Here is a 20,917-nt window from a genome sequence, read left to right on the forward strand (position 1 = left end):
AAAATGAATCTTAATCATCATTCACACTTGCTATATCGACTATGTTTAATTAGTCAGCTGAAAAAGGGCAGTACTACCTTAAAAAAAAGGGCAGTACTACCTTCAAAAATCAAAAGGGCTTTTATTCTAACGTAAAATTATGTCAGAAAATAAACCAATGTTACCTTACATTTAAAGGGGTCCCGGACATATTTTTTCAACGATGGCAGATAGATTGCACTGTTTGTAATAATTGTTTATTTTGCTATGATTACTGATAACGGTCTGTTTGCAAAAATTGGTGACTCAGGGATTGGACTGCATGTAAAAATTGGTGACTCAGGAAAATGCTGATTTGAAATAGTTTGGTTTGATGAGTAATTTGGCTTGACAAGGTTCACACTGTACAATTGATAATAATTGGATGTGGCGCTGAGATTAGGATAAGCAGGCATTGCTATTTCAAGATCGCAGGCATGGGAATGGCAAGATGGGTGCTGATGTAGAATTGGATATATGGTGCAGATTGCAGATAAAACAATATGTATGAAAGAGAAATGAAAAAAGCAGAATAGAAAATTTGATGAAGAAATACAACATTTTTCATTCGATTTAAAGATAAATCTGACAACTGATTTGAAGCAAGTTGGTAGATTATGAGTTCTCATTAATTGTCTTTGCCCGATGAATCTTCCCTACTTCTCCAATGGGGATTGTCGGATTCTGAATACAAGCCACGCAGTTTGGTTGGCTGGTATGGGCAAGCCGGCCAGCATGCCGGCAAGTACAACCGCTCACTGTATTAACTAGACAAGACTGGTGTACAAGACTGGTGACAAGACTGGTGTATTTCGCAAGCGACTGTAGGACAGGATGTTTTCGATAAAGGCGTGCACGATTTTACAATTCATCAATCATTACATTTTTGATAAATACACAACTCAATAAACGTCCGAAATGCTCAATAAAACGTCTTAAATGACCCCAAACGCACAGATTATAGTTATTTAAAATGTTTGGAACAAAGAGTAATTTGATTTGAAAAAAAGACAATAAAATAATTTGATTTATGAAATATCTAACCATAAGGTATGTTTTACAAAGTTATTTAAAACGATTGGAACAAAGGGTAATTTGATTTGACTAAGCGCAATAAAAAAAAATTTGATTCAGGAAATATATAACCATAAGGTATGTTTTACAAAGTGATTTAAAATGATTGGAACAAAGAGTAGTTTGATTTGACTAAGCGCAATAAAAAATAATTTGATTCAGAAAATATATAACCATAAGGTATGTTATAAAAAGTAATTTAAAATGATTGAAACAAAGAGTAATTTGATTTGACTTCGCAATAAAAAATAATTTGAGTGTCATCCCACACATGTGCTGTGGAACACCTGTGTACACAGAGAGCATTGTACCCAATGAATTTTTGTAGGGTCATCACATAATTTGCACTTGTTGCTTTTTAGTTTTACTGTGACATGCCCCAACAACAGAATCATATACTTGCTGGCGATATGCGTATACTGATCCACACTGGTTCAAACGGTGGATGATGACAAAATAAAACGGTGGATGATGAAAAATTCTAATTAAATAGGGCCGTCATACCTTCGATGATATGAAAACATGCAATGGCACTCAAAGAGACTTTGTGTTCAACAAAGTAAACAAAATTAGATAACAGAAGATTGGCCAATTTTTTTGGGCAGTTTTAATGTTAAAATTGGCAAAAACAGAGTTTGTACAGCGCTGTAGGAGTGGTGTACAACCAAAACGAAAACGATACCATTAGAATCATAGCAAAAACATTAAATATTAACTTAGAGCTCGTCTCCCCCCTACGAATTGCTTGTAGCCCCCCTAGAAACCCTTTTTAAACCAGCAATTCAGCATCTTTCATGGCTCAAGTATTTTTTGGAAATAAATACAACCTCTCGCCTAAGTAATGTTAAAAGTATAAGCAACTAACTCGAAATGCAAAATCAGAGGACATTTGGACATTTTTGAGCGTCCTCGGAGGACCATTCAGTTTTCTTAAGAAAAGGGGACAAATTCTCCTAAAAGAGGACATATGGTAGCCTAGGCCTAACTTATACACTCAGTGCAAACCACTAACATTACAATAGGCAAACAAACACCAAAAAACAACAGTTCGGTAGTCGATTTACTTCAGAAAGTTGTTTACTATAACTATAGGATGCTCCTGAACTTTCCTTCACCCTTATTCACCCCTGCAAAAATTTTATTCACCCGGGGGTGAACCATTCACCACTTTAAGAAACACTGCATTAGGGCATGCCCCGATTTTTCGTGGTTAAAAAGAGATGGGTCGAGTAACTTTCTCACAACTAAAGTAGGATGCGGCCCTTGTAAAAGCAATAAAAGTATTAGGTCTCACTAATCTCGCAACTTTAGCAAAACAGCAGCAATTACCAAACAAAACGGTATTTTGTTTAAAAGTACCTAACTAAACAGAGATTCTGTCGCAGTGTTTAAACTGTGGGGCAATATAAAGCCCCAAGTTCAGCTGCGCTTCTATATAAACTGATAGCATATAACAAACATAACTGTCTTTAGTTTTAAATTTGTTACCGAACAGCGATCAACCTTACTTTGGAACTTAGTATAATCCGACAAAATATAATCCTGTTTGAAAGGAAATTTGCTTAGTGTTCAAACTGCTGCAATAAATGCGATATTTTGCTAACTCAGTCCAAATGTTGCACAGTTTATACTCGGTTAGGGTTGCTGTACGTATTCTGTCTAAGTGTCTTAATGCCTCATAAAAGAATAAGGAAAATTTTGTAATAAAAGCAGCATTTTGCGAACTTAGACTATCTTTTACGTAGTTAAACAAACTGCAAAAAGCTATTAAAAATAGGCTCCTATAAACTTTGTCACATGAAATTTTATTTTTACCAAGGAAATGTACTTCACGCAGGTTATTGCCTTATAAATGTTTGAAAACGTGTTACCCTTTTCGCCAAGAGGTTTTGCGAGAAGTCGCACGCTCGCCCTTGTGAGTTAACATGCAACCAATGTTGTGTGATTTTTTTGAAATGTTATACAACTAAACATTTTGAAATGGTACGACTAAAGACTATAGCACACAACACTTGGCTAAGCATGTCATACATATTTTAAGTAACGAAAACCCTCGACATTTGTCACTTGAGAATAACTCTTAACGTAAACTTTAGTTTGTAGCAGCAATTTGTTTAGACTTGCTTGATAGCGTAATATTTAAGCAAATACGTAATTCCGGTGCTAAACTGCGTCAAACGTGAGAAAAATCCTAATTAAAAACACAAATGCTTACTGTTAAACTGCTGCAATAAAGCAATATTTCGCGACCTCTGCCAAGTATTGCGTGGTTAAACACATTGTAAGAAGTCATTAGGTTTTGCTCTCAATCACTATAACAACATTGCTGGGAAGGCTTGTGCAATATCCGTATAAGTTTTGCAATGTTTAATTAAAGTATGTTTAGTATACGACCCGTGTGGTAGCAGTATTTGACGTCCAACGAAAGAAAACCTCGTTTGAAAAGTAAATTTGCTTAGTGTTCAAACTGCGACAACAAACGCGATGTTTTGCGAACTCTGGCCTAAATTTGTTCCAGGTGTAGCCTATTGTAAAACACCAAAACGCTGGTCGTCCCTTGACTTATAAAGAATTGATATTAAATACCTCTTTTGACACGTTTTTTTATAAACTGCAACAAAATATGTAGCGACATTTATCGATCCAGAATTGCTAACAGACGCCTCAAAAATAAACATTGCTTACCTGTGACTTGTTTGCGACGGCGCTCGCTTGAGATGCGCGACTTACTCTCATAGAAAGAAACAAATGTTTTTATGTCTTGGAGCACGCGACTTTCTATCTATTTTACCCACTTGCCCCACTCGCGCTTGCCCCCAAAACGCGAACGTGTTGACGACGACCGACCGGCCGACAAACTTTCCATTTGTAAATGTAAGATGAATGCGAACAATTGTACAATTGTTCTTTCAGCCAAATTTTATTAAAGTGCCAACGTTTTGATCACCTATTCGGTCAATGTTCTTCAGGGCAATATAATCTTTATATATATAAAATAGGAAATTTGTGAGATGTGGCAACATGTTCGCCCGGTCGGTCAGAGCAACGTCGTCATCGACTAACAAAAGGACCGGCGGCTCCCCGTCGTGTGCACAATTCTCCACGGGCGCGCGCACGACGTATTGTAAACCTGTTAACGTGTAACCGCGAACAACTGTTTTTAAGGACAAATACCTGCGTGGGGGTAGACTTTTGCGAAATTTGACAGGCGGCGATAGTAATTAAATCTCACAATACAATTCATTTAAATTTATTTCTTTTGGTTACATACTTTGTTGCATTGTATAAAAACTGTTTAAAAATAGTAATTTAATCTCAAAAGACGAAGAATTGAATTTGTTCCTATACAGTCACGCAGATTAGAACATAACATTGTTGGACGCAGATTTTGCGTAACCGTAAAAATCAAATTAAAGTCATCACATACTGACCTAAATAATCGCTATTTAGAGTCAAGCCTTATTGTTACTTAATCCAGTATCGCCCATAACGATCGTTCCCAGCAATACCAACTAAGTTTACCGTTACCTGACACAGAGACTAACCTACAACATCGCTGGATATCTTACTTTTCGATGTTACGCTAGGCGCGGTTCACAGTTAGTTTTTTAACGTTCGGTCAACTCTTTTTTATCTGTAATTTATAAAAGCCAAAGTCGTTCCATAACCCATAAACAGTTTTACTGTTATTACTGGATTGCAAGCACCGAAAGCTGCTATTTGGAATACCAAAAACCTATTGTTTGTTTGTACAAAGGCCAAAAAGCTATTATTTCTACTACGACTGTTTTCAATTTGCGAAATCGGGGCTTTTTTACAAAAGCAAACGGTGTTTGGTTAAGCACCTAAAAACTAAATGCAGTTTTGTTCGGTAGGTAATTAACTGCGGTGTGCGATTCTCTGCGATTTTTTAAAAAAGTTTGTTAATCGTGTTTAGATATTTTTTGTCGGGTTTTAGTAAGTTTCAAAATAAGGTTGATCGCTGTTCGGTTAAGAACTGCAAAACGAAAGACAGTTTTGTTTGCTAAACGCACACCAGTTGATATAGCAGTAGCCGCGAGATTAGAAATATTAACCGGGCTGTGTGATTCTCTGTAAGTTTTCAAAACAGTTTGTTAATCGTGTTTGATTTTTGTAAAGATAACTTTTTGTCGGATATTATTAAACTTCAAATTAAGGTTGATCGCTGTTCGGTTAAGAACTGTAAAATTAAAGACAGTTTTGTTTGTTAATTGCACGATAGTTTATATAGCAGCAGCTGAACTACGGGCTTTAGATTTTCGACAAAATTGATTGTCAAATTGAGGGTCAGCAGAGTGAGAAGAGGTAACTAAATTATAAACGCTGTTCGAAAAGTTGGATCCCCGATTATGTTACTGCGAAATTTAGATCAGCCGCGGTTATGCAACGGTACTAGACTGATAGTTAAAAAGCTAATGGCACATGTGATTATCGCCACAATTATCACTGGATGCGCTAAAGGTGACGAAGCCGTAATACCCAGGATTCCACTTATTCAAACAGATGTACCTTTCCAGTTTAGAAGACTACAGTTTCCAATACGTCTTAGTTTTGCCATGTCCATCAACAAATCTTAAAGGTCAGACGTTAGCAGTGGGAGGTATTCATCTCGAAGAATCGTGTTCGTAAGCCCTAGCAATCTGTTTATATATGCTCCGTCTGGGACTACCAAAAACATTGTCTATCCAGAAGTATTACGTTAAGAAGAACAAGTTTGCAATTATACCGTTTAGTTAATTTCTATTAGTATATTTCTGATTTCTACTATTTCTAAAAAGTACTATTAACGATGGTGAAATAAATACGATTTTGCCTATGAACGTGGGTTTTCTTCTGGATTAACAAAAAAGAAAACCTGAACGATGGGCAGCCCCTTGACGTGGGGTTCAGGCTTTCCACTAAGACTTCCCGGCAAAACCTACGTCTTACTGTATATACCCTACTTAACCTGGGCAACGTCGGGTATTTCGTCTAGTTCTAGTTGAAACTAAAGGCGAAAACATATTTAAACCAGACAAACAATAAAAGAAAAAAAAAATTGCCGAAAGAACATTTGAAACAATGTCTGGCAGCAACAGACTATTCGTTGAATGCGAAATTTCCGAAATTATTTTATGTGTCCTTACAAATACAGGATTTTTTTTCGCATTACGCGCGATTAGACTGTATTTCAGCTTCATATTTCAGCACGAGTTCGTTCGAGAACAATATATCCATATTACAATGAGTGTTGTATTATGTACGTTACAATGAGGTTGCCATATTTTGTAACGCGAAACCCTGGAAAAATTTACTGCGGTTGCACTGACCAACTTCAGATCAAGGGACGCCACAACAAAACTTCATTTTCGACGGTTCGATGAGACAATAAGCCCGTTTATATGCACGTTTAAGCCGGATTGGAATCTATTTCGTTAATTCATTCTCTCTCGTTTTGGCGCTGGAATAAATTAAGTTCTCTCGTTTCTTAATCGGTCAAAAGAAGTGTTTTTTAATCCGTTCGCCGCTTAATCGGTTCGTTTCGCTGACGGCCGAAATTGTTTAATGTAGAATGACCTGCTTTAACGCAGTAAACATCACGCCACTTTTGGGCAGGGACGTGCAGTCAGGGGAGGTCCTGCCAAACGTCTGGCAAAGCAAAAGATATATCAAGCAAAAGTTATATCAGTTAATCTCTACCGCAAATTTTACGTTTCTATACCTAAAGCGTGCTTTATTTTTTTCTTCTATTTTGTTGCGTTATTCATATCAAGCGTTCACGCGGTCCAAATCATTGAATACGCGAAGAGAGGCAGCGCCAAGCCGTGTTTAAAAAATTTAAAAGTTTTGGATCAGACGACTGGACAAAAACAACAATACGCAACTTTCAAAGAGATTGGTAAAAAAGGAGTGGACGTGTGGCTGTCACAGGCGTAGCCAGGGTGGCCAAGGCCACCCAAAATTTGATAAATATTGTACTCTTAATAATAATTTGTTTTGTAGCTTTTATGAGCAGTAGCCTACCACAACAGTCAACAGTCCATCACAGGCTTGCCACGCCATCAAATGTCATGCACTGTTACGTCATAAAAGATGCAGTCATTATTACGTTTGCTATATTAATGTGGTTTTACTACTGTACATTTTGGTGATTTTGTTTTCGCTCTCTGAATAATTTTTGAGTAGTGCGCTAAAACTCAGTCAGTTGCTGCTCGAAACGGTTTGCTAGCATATTTATTTGTGTTTGATACGCAGTTCAAACAATGGCAAAAGCTAAACAAAACGAGAACTTTCTTTTTATTTTTATTATTACGATACCGTTTTTGTGGTTGTTAAAGAAAAACGTGACTCGAAAAAATTAGTGCCTCACCATGTAGGAACCTCACCGCACATCACTGCTTTTGGGGCATTATGACGTTACACGAACGGCTAGTCGTAAACAAAACAAGTTTAGCGCACAAGGAAAGAATATTACATACACTAGATCAGTGGTTCTTAAACTGGGGGGCGTGTAAGGTTCATAAGGGTGGCGCGAATAATTAACAAACTCTGTATGAATTATGACTACACTTTAAGGTGAAATGATATTAGAATGGACAACATCGAGTTATCACACATTAGTTTTTTTCTGTTATGTAGAATATTCCTGTTGATTTTAAGGTTAGTATTTTCGTTTTGTGAGAAGATGATTTCACAAAAACTTTATGATAACTAGGGAATATTTTTTGACCTAAAAAATAGGAAATTTTGACCTGAAAAATTAAAATTTTGACAAATTTAAAAAAAAATTTTGACAAATTTTAACCTAAATATAATTTATTTCGAAAAAATTTTTTCCTGTTAGAAATTCATTGATTTAATGAGCTAGGCGACATTAATCACGCGTTTTTTATACCGTATATTGCTCTAATAAAGATATAATACGGTTAAAATGACTTTGAACACAAATCAAAACTAAATTTTTTTGATAAAACTGAACGACGAATTCCAAAAAGCTGACTATATATTTTTTTAATTTTGTAAACGATTTATGTCCATTTTTATTTGATTTTGACTTTTCAAATTTTTGACAAATTTTGACCTAACGTGTAAATTTTGACTTTTTTTGACAAGTCAAAAAATATTCGCCCTAATGATAATTCATTAAAAACGTAATTAAGTTACCCGCTCGGATCGGCCATTCGAGGAAAACTTGGTGTGTGCCGCACGTACGCATGCAATTAAAAACGATATTTGTTAATACCAAAACTTGTTTAATTTTTTGTAATGTTTAATAAATAGCTCATATATTCACAGAGGGTAACTTGAGAAGTGCTAATAATGTTCATTGTTTAAAAATACTGTTCATTGTTACGTCACAGTACCAAGCTTATGGCTATCTAATCATTTTGTTTTCGCTTTTGAAGAAATTTACGTATTGCGTTCTGCTATATTAGGCTCAGTTAGAAACTTTTACCTAGCATGTTTTTTTTGTTTGTACTGCAACTTAAATGTTGGCAAAACAAACAAGCCTAAACAACAAGATTATATATTTTTCTTAAAAATATGGAGTTGCAGGTAAAACATCATTTGCCTACCGCTAAACCTACTGTGGAAACTCACTTGTTTAGAGCTGTTTAAAGTCTAATTTTAGCTACACACAACATTTTTATCTGGCCAAACTGCTGTTTATTAGCCGAATTGCTATAAAAAACATAATCTCTTTTAAAAATTCGAGCTGAGTTTGTTAAGATCTTAAATTTACTTCTAAGAGAAAATGTAAATCCACGAGTGAAATACAAGCCGAACATCCAAATATCCATGCTTCAGAAATGGTAGAATTTGAATGCGAAGCAGAATGTTTAGTTTACAACCCAGTCACATATATATCTCAGTTTCATACAAAGGAAGCGCGAATTTGAAATCGCACATCAGTTCTGATAAACTTTAATTATGTAAATGAAAAGTGCGATTCTATGTTCAGCCTATTTTGTTGAAATCAGATCAGCCAGAGTGCGCCGTGCGTCTCATCGCAACATCGAAAATAAAAATTTGGGAAACTTAAACAGAAAAAAAAAAAAATTTGGGCAACTTAAAAGTCATGTTTTGACATAACTTTTCAACGTGGTTTCAGAGTTTTTTTAAGGTCCCTGATCTGGAGTTGGCCACTGCAACCGCGGTAAATTTGTCATAAATTCCGCGTTTCAAAATATGGCAACCCTAGGTTAGGCTTGGTTAAAAACAGTTACATCCTTCGCATTGATGCAATCAATTGCTGTTATGCTTCTGTTTTTTTTTTTTTTTTTTTTTTTTTTGAAACAAGGTGGGGCACGAGTTTGGTTAAAATTGTAAAAGGGGGGCGTGTCTCAAAAAGTTTAAGAACCACTGCACTAGATACTAATTTGTGACAGAGGCGCTGGTCTAGAATACACTAAATCGAACATTATTGGGGTTAGGGTGCGGGTTTGGGTGGGTTTTTAAAGCACACATAAGCTTAACTTTCCTGCACTTACATTCTGTGTGTCAAGTAAACTGAAACACTATACAGTCAAAAAAGTACTTAATCGGCAAACCTAACTCAAGCAATTGTTTTTTTTTTCAATTTTAGGTTAATAAAACCAAATAAGCAGTGTGGGGCACGAGTTCAGTAGTTGAAGTTTCTGACTCTCGTTTTAAGTTGACTTGAAGGTTGCGTGCGGATAACTCGTTAGCCAACCACAATGCTTCTGGTGATTATTAATTGTATTATCTGATAAGCGAACACCCAGTTGAAACTATAGATGGCGGACAAGTTAGCATATAGCAGATGTGATAGGGGGCACCTTGACTGGTAAACCTGTTGGTTGTATCGGTGCCTCCTGGCATATTAAATAATCGTACTGCTTTTGTTGTTGTTTCAACGTTATGTGCCAAAACAATAAAAATTGAATTGAATTGAATTGAATTGCAATATCAAAGTTGCGAAGCGCAAGACGTTAAACATAGAAGAAGTTAGTTTTAAAGCGGTCTTAAATAGCTACCGACAATCAAACTGCTGACCGCCGAGATAATCGCGGAACAGGCCATTAGCATTTAACACTTGGGTGTGAGTTAGTGATTGCTTCGCACAGAACAATTCTCTGACATAAGCAAATACAGCGTAAATTGCACCGTAAACACAATTGCTCTTAGTCGGTAAATTCATGCGCTCTACAGCAGCAATAGATTGCTATCAAAAGGAGTAGCCTAAGCCAAAAAAATCGGCTGTGCGTCAGAGGTTTACTGGAATATTACGTAATAATGCATATCAGTGCAGTTTCTACACCCAAGCTGGCTTGAATTTCGCGCCATGTAATTACGACGCTGGAACGGATTACTTTTCAATCCGGATTGAACCTTAATCTAATCTGCCCGCGAAAGGTGCATATAAACGGGCTTACTGGCGCAATCGGGCTTATCCGATTTCAACAAAACTGGACATAATTAATTTAGGGCACCTATTATTCAAAGGAAGTAGGTGTAGCCGTAGGTCGTCCATCTGGTGTTTATATGCAGTTCCATATTTGATAAAAAAAAAGTAATCTTGCTTGTTTAGGTTTGTCAATATTCAATGAATAAACATACTACTGGTTAAACGTTTCTAACTAAAACTGAATAAAATATAACGCAATATTCTAAAGCAAAAACAAAAGGATTAAAAAGTATTAAACATGGTGGTAATGTAGCAATGACTAGCATTGCATGCCCAAGTTATGTCTTACGTGCTGTGTTTTTTTGGTTAAGCGTCTTTTTTACTTGTCGAAGCAATATAGTTTAGACATTATTTAAATGCGGGTCTTTTAACCACTCAGTGGTTAGTCTATTTTTAGAATTGTATTCTGTGTAACATTTATGTTACTCCAATTTCGTAAGTATTGCTGAAGTGTACTTATAGACTAGGAAGATTTAAAAGCCATCACTGTGTTCGGCGAAAAATAATTTATAGCGTTTCCGAACTTTACTAGAAATGTGCTTCTGCCGTTCAAAGTAAGAATAAAAATTAGTCGGTTAACGGAAACATTACAACAATTTTGTATTTCATTCAAAATGCTATAGAAAAGCGTTTCCCAAATTTTTTAAAAAATTTTGACCCGTTGCAAATATTTTGATATTTCGCGGCCCTATAAAACTTAAAGGATCAGTTAACCCATATTTCTTGTAGTACACTAGTACGGTCACGATTCTTTCTAATAACAAATTCCTTACTAATGTGAACGATTCGCTGATATCAGATAGTACAGTACAGCATAATAGATGCTTTATGATGTCACAAAATACATCATAAAACACGCTATGAGATCGAATAATAAAGCATATAGCTTAAGACAATAACGATGACAGATAATGTATAAAAACATTCGTTAGAGTCTATAACGTTGAAAAACTTAAAGACATATTTTCCTTGCGGACCCTCTGACTGCTGTACGGACCCCAGTTTGGGAACCGCTGCTATAGAAGGCTAGCACGGATTCATTGGCAGTTCGACCAAATAACAAAACAAAATTTGGTCTTATACAATGCAAAGACGTGAGCGTGCACAATCCAAAAAGCCGTCGAACTGTGACGGCCTCTTAATCGCTGTTGGGGTAACAGCGTAAAAATCTGTCAAACAAAATTATCGCAAATCCGTTTTCCTTCGCATTACTATTAAATATTATGTGTGTTATGCTTGGGCAGGTTAAATGCTATAGGTTATTTACCAGTTGGGTCAACGCGCCCCACAACTTAATAAACGCTAATTTATCAAGCAATGTACATTTTTAGTCGGTGCTCAATGCTTCACTTACCATCTAAATCTAAATTAAAGTTTGCATTTTCAAACAAACATAGTCGCAAATTTTTTGCGCTTCGCGCGACGTTTCGCGACCTTCTTCAAATCCCACTTAAATTGCACATTCGCACAACTCTAAACGTAATAACAAATTGGTTGATTATTTGTTTTACACCGTCAGAGTATGACGTCATATTGTATGTATTTTAGATCCTATATTTGACCCGGCCCGCCACAATATTTTAGGTTTCTCATGCGGCCCGCGGCTAAAAATAATTGCCCACCCCTGGTCTAGAATGCCACTAAACCTATAAACTTATCATCATTTAGTTGAATCACGTATTCAGGAAACCCTCCTATTTCATTCTGGATAAAATTCAAAATTCTTTTTCTCAAAGAAAAAAAGCATTCCAGTGTTTTGCCCCTGTATCCAACCATCGAATGTGGGAGAATAGTGGATAATCTTCATATTCTGCATCCACGTCTTCAAGGAATTGGTTAAAATTTCTATGGCGAAGAGCCTTATTTTCCCCTCTGACGATGTTTAGGCTAATATATTTGAAACACTATGTATATTTTCATTCATGTTTTTGCAACTGTAAAGTAACATTGTCACTCAAATCGATCATTCTTCACGCAAAGGTATGATGAGATAAATAAAGACACGTTTCAATTTTTTTTTACGTATTTTATCGCCAAGTTCAAGGGCCATCTTAACTGCACATTCCTTTATAATCTCCCCGTCACGAAAAGCTTTACCAATTACCATGCTTAGCGAGCGTTAGTGCAACTTCACATGATTTGCGGTTGAATAATTCTTGGCAAAATTGGAGATCATATTTTTGTTTAAAGAAGTTACCATTAAGTTCTAAAATTGCTTCCCGAGAAGTAGTGTGGTATTTTCCGAATTTTTCCTCATGTTTTGTGTCGTAATGTCGCTTTAAATTAAACTCGTTCAGAACCGATATAACTTGCAAGCACACCAAACACTATGGCCTACCATCAGGCGCGGATCTAGGATTTCAGTTTGGGGAGGGCCATGGATTTTTTTCAGATATGACGTCACAAAAGTATACCATTGCGTGACGTCATAATTCAGGTAAAAATAACATCGGCTGGACGAATAAACTAACTCCTGTAAAATAACGCGAAAAACAGACCTTTTTAAAGCACGAAAAAGTAATAAGGTTAGCCTCTACAGTGGGCCGGTTTCCTAGTTTGACCCGGTATGAAGAATATCGCTGAAAGACGCTACCATGTCTATTGTCTACACATCTTGCTTTTTCCCGAAAAGGCGAGGGCAACCGCACATGCCACCGAAAAGCGCCGAGGCCACGTCGCAATAAAACCATAGCGTTGTCTGCTGCTGTCAGCTGAGGTTCTTTCATGACACTTCTCTCAATTTTTAAGTTACTGCAGTTGGTTTTTGCCAAATAAGGTTACTGAAATGAGCAAAACTTTATGCAAAGTTAATCCTAACATTGGATAGGTTATTCAAATCCTTACACAAGGGTCGGAAACCTTTGTGTAGTAGTCGCGGGCCAAAACCAAACTCAAAAAGGTCTCTGCGGGCCGCACAACATATGTTAAATTATATTTTGTGTTATTACAACTTTATAACAATTGTGAATCAGGTGGGCCTCGGATTTTTTTGCACTTTTAAAACGTGTTTATAATTACTTTTAAGGAGGCAGTAAAGTCTTGGTGCAAATTCGCTGAAAAAACGTATACTTGGTTTAAAATTCGAGTCCACACGTCGTCATCCCCCTACTACTATTAAAAAAGTGTAATAAAACTACTTTGAGAAAAGGCGATAAATTTTATAGTTAATCTATTTTAGTGATTGTTAACCATTGGGGGCACCCCTTGGCGAGCGAAGCGAGCGCGATTTTTTTGGTATACCGGTATTTCTTTTAAATTTCTTGTTTTTGTTACATTTAAAAAAAAATGGGTAAAAAATATTTGTCGATTATGTTTGAATACGTTTTCCGTTTGTCCGCGACGCACTTGGCAGCTTTTCACGGCGAAACAGTGAAGAAGCGCTGATCTAGTTCAAAAAGAGCATCAAAACGTAAACACACTGGATGTATAAAGATCATTAGCGCGAAGCGCGAAAATTTTTCGCATTTACACACTTAAAACAGTCAAAAAGTATTTAAAATGGACTCGTGTCTAATTAGTCAAAGAGGCGGCGGGCCGGATGAAGTATATTGGCAGGCTGGTTCTGATACAGATTTGCATTAACAACAAAAAAGCTTTTAATTGTACTTGGATTTAAGTTAGTTATTATATAGTCGAGGTCAGCGTACGGTCACTTAAGCCGTCTCTGCAAATCTGAAAAACGCCGCTTTGCGCGAGTGCGCGAAACGAATTTAAAATTTTTTTTGAAATATTCATTATATGGCGCCATAAGCTCGTACACCACTACAAAGCTTAAAAATATGTCTTATTTTGGCGAAAATAGGCCATACTTCCTAAGGAACCGCGAAAATAAGCTGCCTATTAAGTAAAAAAAATGTACATCTTTTTTAGTTTGGGAGGGGCCATGGCCATATTTATTTTAATATAATCATCGGTTATAACACATGTAACCATAATAATAAAATAAAGTAAATATAAAAAATAAAAATTAGAAAAATCAGTACTCATATACTGACAATGCCGTTGTTGGCGAAATATATACCTTATTACCACCTACATAAAATGCCTGAACTTAATTATTAGCATTTCTGGCCTGTATGATCTGGTGTTACGATTCTGTGATTGAAATGTTTTACATTTGTACATCCACTAAGAATGAGCAGGTGATTATAAGATGAACATAATTAACTCAAGTGTTTAAAGTTCTTTGTATATATAAACCCTTTCTTGCCAACAAGGTTTATCATATATTTATTTGTTCAGCATAAAAACAAAGAACTAAACCCAGTACTTTATATAATCGGTTTGTCTAGTATAGTTTTCTACGTAAGGCACTAAACACATCTGCGCAATGTACAGCTCATGCAACTTTTATGGTAAAATGGTGTTAAAATGTCATAGATTATTTTACGATAAAATCTTTTACGACAGGCAATTACATTTTAACCCATTTCAGACAGACATTGGCTACACTACTAGGCTTAAAATTTCCGAATTCATTTCAAAACGCAGCGAATAATTGAGCCAAGGTGCCTTGAAAAAACAGCAAGTCGGCTGAAAAGTAATTCATAATTCAAGACTTCATTACGAGTAAAAAACGTTCTATTTCCCACTTAAATGAAATTCGATACAGTCACAAAATTTAAATTTTTTTTTCTGTACTTTGGTGCTTGTAAAATTGACAATGGCGTAAGGAAAATACTAAAAATTCGATTAAATGTTTTACACAGCCAAATAGCATTAAAATGACATGTTCGCTACATTTAATGTGGTTTGGTCATATCGTGCTAACTTCGTGTAAATACCTAGCTGACTTTATACATATTAAAATTATATGATTTGGTCATAGTTTTTGGGCTGAATTGTCTGGGTCGATTTCGTGAATGCATAACATAACATATTTATTTCTTATTGACTGTTCAAATTTATTTTACTAGATCTTTTTACGTTCCCTAATTTAATATATAGCCTACATTAATTACTCACTGGTATGTATGTGTCGACTAATTGTGAAGAGTCGAAAAATTAGGTCAGTGGCTTTAATAGGTTGTGGCCCTCTTTTCATGGGTTTTAACCTTTTGTGTTCACCTTTCAACATTTCAGAAAATTTGGTCTTAAAAAAAACATAGTTTATCCCAGGGGGTCACCAAATATAGTTTATCCCAGGGGTCACCTCATAGTTTATCCCAGGGGTCACCAAACTCAATAAAGGGCCGTAGAATAAAAATACTGACGATAGGGAGGCTGCATAACTGTTAGGTTTGACAATCGTCTTTCAGATATAAAATCGTGTGTCGAACATTTTGAACTTAATTGTCGTTACACAAAGGGAATGTACATAATTACAAAAAACTATAAGAAACTTCGTTCAGTTTAGAATTTTATAAATATTCTCTTACAACATTTTAACTGTTTTTATATTTAATAAATGCAATGTGTGTGAGCAGTTATTTGATGACCACTGGTATATCGCGTTAGGTATAGCTTGTACTTTTTACGTTTGCTTAAGATAGTCGTGTATCTTTATCAGAAAATATGCTGCGCCTTCGTTCAAGGGTGATTTGCAATTAGCTCTTGTCCTTTTTCAAAATACGCTCAATCTGTGTTATTTTTTTACAATCTTTTTGTTTACTCGGCAATTTTACAGAATAACTGACTTCTTTTTTTTAAAAAAAAAGCATTTTTATAGCGGTGTGCTATTTTTTATATACCGGAAATATCAATAAGTACGCAAACAAAACTGCTTTGCGTTTCATCGGTCGTCAGCAAAACACTAAATAATGGTTTTAACAACAGAATCACGACACCGATACACTTATGCAATTCTTTATACAGTCATATTTTAATATGTAAACATATTGTTAAACAAAGTTGGGGAGTCAAAGTATTAGGGTCAACATTTGTTTTTGTTCAAGAAAGTCTGACTAAATCCGTATACCTTTCGTATACCTTTCGTATACCTTTTGTCAATTGTTTACCTTAGGTTGGATCTGTTGTACATTTGGTTATGCAGTATAAGGTATACCCGGTTAAAGAGCATTGGTAAAGGTTAGAGAAATGTATATTATGCAAGTTGCAGCACTGAAACAAAAATTCGATAACAACTTCCTGAAGATATTCTCGTGGGGCGAGGATATTATAGAGTTTGAAAATAATTTGATTAAAAAAAATGTGCACAGCCATGAACAATAATGCTACAGGCCCCATGAGGATATTCGCAAAAAAAAACAACAATAACATTTGAATGACTATATTCGCTGTCAAACAAATATTATTCTTGCATTTAATAACGCTCTTGTACAGATTTCATGGGTATTCATTTCACGAATTCAGAATATCTGAAATAAATGATGTTGAAGTGTTCATTGCATTCCTTAAAAAACAAAAATACCCACAAAAACAAAAGCATACCAGGAATGTTTTTATACAGTTAATGTGCCAAAAATTTACCTTTGGATTCGCTCTTGTTCTCCATAACTTAAGTTTTTTAGTAAACCTATATAAGAATTAATTATAATACCATCTCATGCATTAATATAAAATAAATTGTTTAAAATTATGATACTAATCTATTTTGTTGGAAAGCAAATACACATAAATTGTTGTAGGCTACCGTAAAAATATCATATTACGAAACAAGTTTTGAAAGAAGTAGGCTATCACAAAAAGCACCAATTTTTATATTGCCAAAGATCTGCGTCAATTAATTTTTGTTACATTTTTGGGGTTCTTCATCATCAAAATTCATTCCACTTATGCTACCAATAGTTTCCTGTTTTGGATTTTCTTTGTCATCTATTCGTTGTCTTTTATGTTTTGTTCTTCGGTTTTGAAACCAAACCTTTACCTAGCATAAAACAGGAGAGTTTTACAAAAACAATAGGCTACGTATTGAAAAAAATCGCATACCTGAGTTTCAGTTAGACTAAGAGTTTTCGCTAGCTGTTTTCGTTCAACGCCAACTACATAATGGTTCTTGTCAAATTCGTGCTCAAGACGTAGTAACTGCCCGGGTGTAAAAGCGGTTCGAATGCGTTTCGGTTTTCTTTGGAAAGGATCGTTCATAAACAAGCCAAAACGAGTTCGGAGAAATGGTTCTGTTGAGAAACAAAGCGTAAGCAATACAGCTAGCGGCAATATTACTGGTATCGAAAAAGGCCAAGCATTTTCTTTTGCAAGGTGATTTTTTTCACACATAGTCCTTTTTCCGACCACGGCGGGTACATCAAAAACATTTACAGATAACGTCATGACGTGCCCAGGTCGAATCCAAGAGGGGCCACGTGGCTATGCTCCCCCAAACTACACATATATGTATAACCTCATTTTGATAAAATCATTTTATCCCAAAGGCGTCTTGTGTCTCACTTTCGACAATAAAGGCAACTTATATAAAAAAAACGATAGAAAGGCTTTTTTCGCTGTGCGCGAATCGATAAACTTTCGAAAACGGACAAAAACATAAATATTTTTTTTTGTATTTCACGTAGTAAAAGTTGTCAAAAAATTATATTTGGGAAGGGGGCATTGCCTGACCCCCTGCACTGGATCTGCCCCTGTTCTATGTAAATTGCCTGACTGGGCTCACCTACTAAAAGTGTTATTAATATTCAGATATTAGAAGCATAAACACTTGAAATTACTGCGATTTCAATTATTATAGGTTTTTTGTAATTGAAAATTAAACGTGATATTGCATGACCATTAGATCCAAAAACAAAACAAAAAATAGCAACCCAGAGTAATTAATAATACATAGAGGTTCTCCAAAACTGTTTGTCTAATTTAGAGCAGTGGTTCCTAACATTTTGTTCAATCACGCCCCTTTTTGTAATTTTCCTGTGGCTGTTGCCCCCTCAGCACCCCTTGTCAAGTTTCATATCAAAATCAATTTTGTTTTGTCGCTTACACATTACTGAAAAAATGACAATGGTTTTAGCAATATATTTTTAATTTTAATAGAACCTGGGATTTTCGTTTGGACGGACTATGGAAATGTTTAAAAAATACGTCACAAAATTTCGTTGCAAAAGAGTGGAGGCTTCAACGCGCAATCTTAGTTAAAATTTCTTTTATATATACTAATATACTGTAGTATTATTACACTATTTTCATCAGTAACTAATGTGACCCGCTAGTAAATAAACTATAAAGCAACGATTTATACAGCGGAATTATCTTTAATCACGTTTATAAGACTCAAGGCAGAACCGAAAAACAACACAATTGCGCAATGATATTTCGACGGAATAAAACCTAAATCCGATAATATGTCATAAACCCATAGGAGTTAGAGTCGCGTAAATAAGATTTAAAATAGTAGGGACGGGGTATGGGACTATTGGGCGCCGGCCATACTTGTATCGCCGTTTGGGCGATGCTGTGTGGGTCCATACCTCTTGCCTTTGTGAGGGTTATAAGTAGGTTTAAGGATAGAGTTGTTGGTAGATTAGTGATAGAGTTGGGTGTGGGGTTTAGTTTAGTAAGGTAAGTAGTTTAAATAATATTGTCTGGTTTTAGGTAATATTGCTGCTATAGTTAAGTCTTATTCCGACTTGTTTGGTTATTTTGATCCTATTCGAGTCCGTTGTAAAACCAACCTGAAAAAGAGTACGAATAGGGGCGTATGATGGCATTCGGTGAACTCAGCCACGGGGGGTACGGTGTTGAAGGAATACAGGATTGAGCAGCTACGCTGTGCAACTTGAGATGGGCACCGGGTTGGAAATAAGTAAACCTGCTATCGCCAGATATAGGACATATCTTTGTTATTTTATCGTGGTTGACAGTACAAAACTGATTCGAATTGGTAGCTTTAAATATAGTCTCGTTCTGCATTCTACCATTAAGAATTTCGTTGTTACAGTATGATTCGGTTATCTCCTCCGATTCTTGCTTCTTTTCACTGCGGTGAGGTAAATATAACTGTTTTGTTTGTGTAGACCCGGCTTCCATATGGGCATAGCTTACAGCAGGACGAGGGGGTCCTGAATCTTCTTTGAAACGCGTACATGACTTAACATATCGCTGTGAGTAGTTATCGTTGCGGTCAATCAATGTAGAGGAAAACGTTGCTGGTAAGATATTTGGGACAGAAAATGGCAAAACACCAGCAAATGCTGCCGGATCAAGTCTACTTCTTTTGTGCGAAAGCATTCTCTTCACCTCCTTGGCAAAAATTACTTGTTGAGGGAATTCCATTTCTGCTTCAGAAATAATACTTGTAGATTGACTAATTGATGTTTCTGGAACTGCCAGTTCACGAAAAACACAACGTGGTTTGGATAAATCACTCGTTATGTGCGAAATTGTTGTACTTTTTTCTTTTTTTTCTGTTACATTGTCGGACAGTGAATTATCCATAAAAAAAACATTGGTTTTGCTTTGGAGTGAGAGTTTTCTTACTAAATGCTGTTTATTTCTGGTCAAGTGTGCATGGCCCTGACTTTGGTTCGAAACAAGTGATGCAACATCAAAGCTTCTTTTATTTGATACAGCAAATGAACTGCTGGGAACCATTTCCTATTTATGTCGTTTATAGTTTAATACCATGTTTGTTTATAATTTGCAATAAATAAATAAGTATAAATTTTCGTAATGCCTTTGGCATTTAAACCGTGGTTCAACCAAGGGAAAAATAAATCATGATTAAAACAACTATAATTAAACACATCACCCTTTCAATTTTGTTTTGAGATATTAAATTTTAAAATAAATGTTAATCTACCGGTACTTCAAGTTCAACCAAAATAATGCTATCACCTTTTCTAAACAAACAGCTAGTTTTACAATCGAGGAAGACCTGTGATATATTATAAACTAATTTTAAACTTTATCTGAACATAATTCTCAGCAACTATGTAAAAAATAGTACGTTTAACATAGGCCTATAACAAAAAAGACCACAGTCTCGCATAACTACCTACCCGCATGTAGCACGAGAGCGGGATACCGTTTTATTCCCTGACAAACTGTGCTGGCCCAATTTGTTGAAGTGCAATTCTTTTTTCTTTTCAAACCCACTCTTTTGTCAAAACAACTAATAGCAGTTAATGCATTTGTTGTCGTAAGGCGATCGTACAGATAGCAAATGCTCACCAATTTTCGCAACAAAACTGTTTTCTATTATAATGGCACGATGGAAATATAGGCATTATCATTGCAATGCATAATATAATGTCATTCTGGCCATTGTGACAAAACATAACAGTTATGACACGCCATCTGTCTGAGACTGATTGTTCTGTGAAATTTTGATGACATGTCATAGGGTAATTTTAAATAAATCGACTCTCTTATCTAAACAACAATTCGAATAATAGTTGAGTGATAAGATCTCACAATACAGGATAGAAACAGCCTTTCCACTTCTGACGTACCATTTTCTGTAATGGCACATAGCAATTGGCTGGTGAT

The 20,917-nt window shown here is 35.7% G+C and overlaps 1 protein-coding gene across 1 annotated transcript; it reads right to left on the reverse strand.

The window, feature by feature from the left end:
• Nucleotides 1–16,347: 16,347 nt before the first annotated feature.
• Nucleotides 16,348–20,292, reverse strand: LOC146164307 (uncharacterized). Its single transcript, XM_083382590.1, has 3 exons — nt 19,102–20,292; nt 17,411–17,598; nt 16,348–17,348 (listed from the first exon to the last, which is right to left on the reverse strand). The coding sequence occupies exons 1-3, from the start codon at nt 20,018–20,020 to the stop codon at nt 17,205–17,207; spliced, it is 1,251 nt and encodes a 416-aa protein (XP_083238716.1). The 5' UTR covers nt 20,021–20,292; the 3' UTR covers nt 16,348–17,204.
• Nucleotides 20,293–20,917: the final 625 nt, after the last annotated feature.

Source organism: Ascidiella aspersa, chromosome 2, assembly GCF_963924565.1.
Source record: "Ascidiella aspersa chromosome 2, kaAscAspe10.2, whole genome shotgun sequence".
Classification (NCBI taxonomy): domain Eukaryota; kingdom Metazoa; phylum Chordata; class Ascidiacea; order Phlebobranchia; family Ascidiidae; genus Ascidiella; species Ascidiella aspersa.

Coding starts and splice junctions, on each gene's coding strand:
- LOC146164307 (XM_083382590.1), bottom strand. CDS start 20,020: ATGGTTCCCAGCAGTTCATTTGCTGTATCAAATAAAAGAAGCTTTGAT. Junction 17,599..19,101: donor CTATTCGTACTCTTTTTCAG/GTTGGTTTTACA, acceptor GTTTCTCAACAG/AACCATTTCTCCGAACTCGT. Junction 17,349..17,410: donor TTAGTCTAACTGAAACTCAG/GTATGCGATTTT, acceptor GTTTTATGCTAG/GTAAAGGTTTGGTTTCAAAA.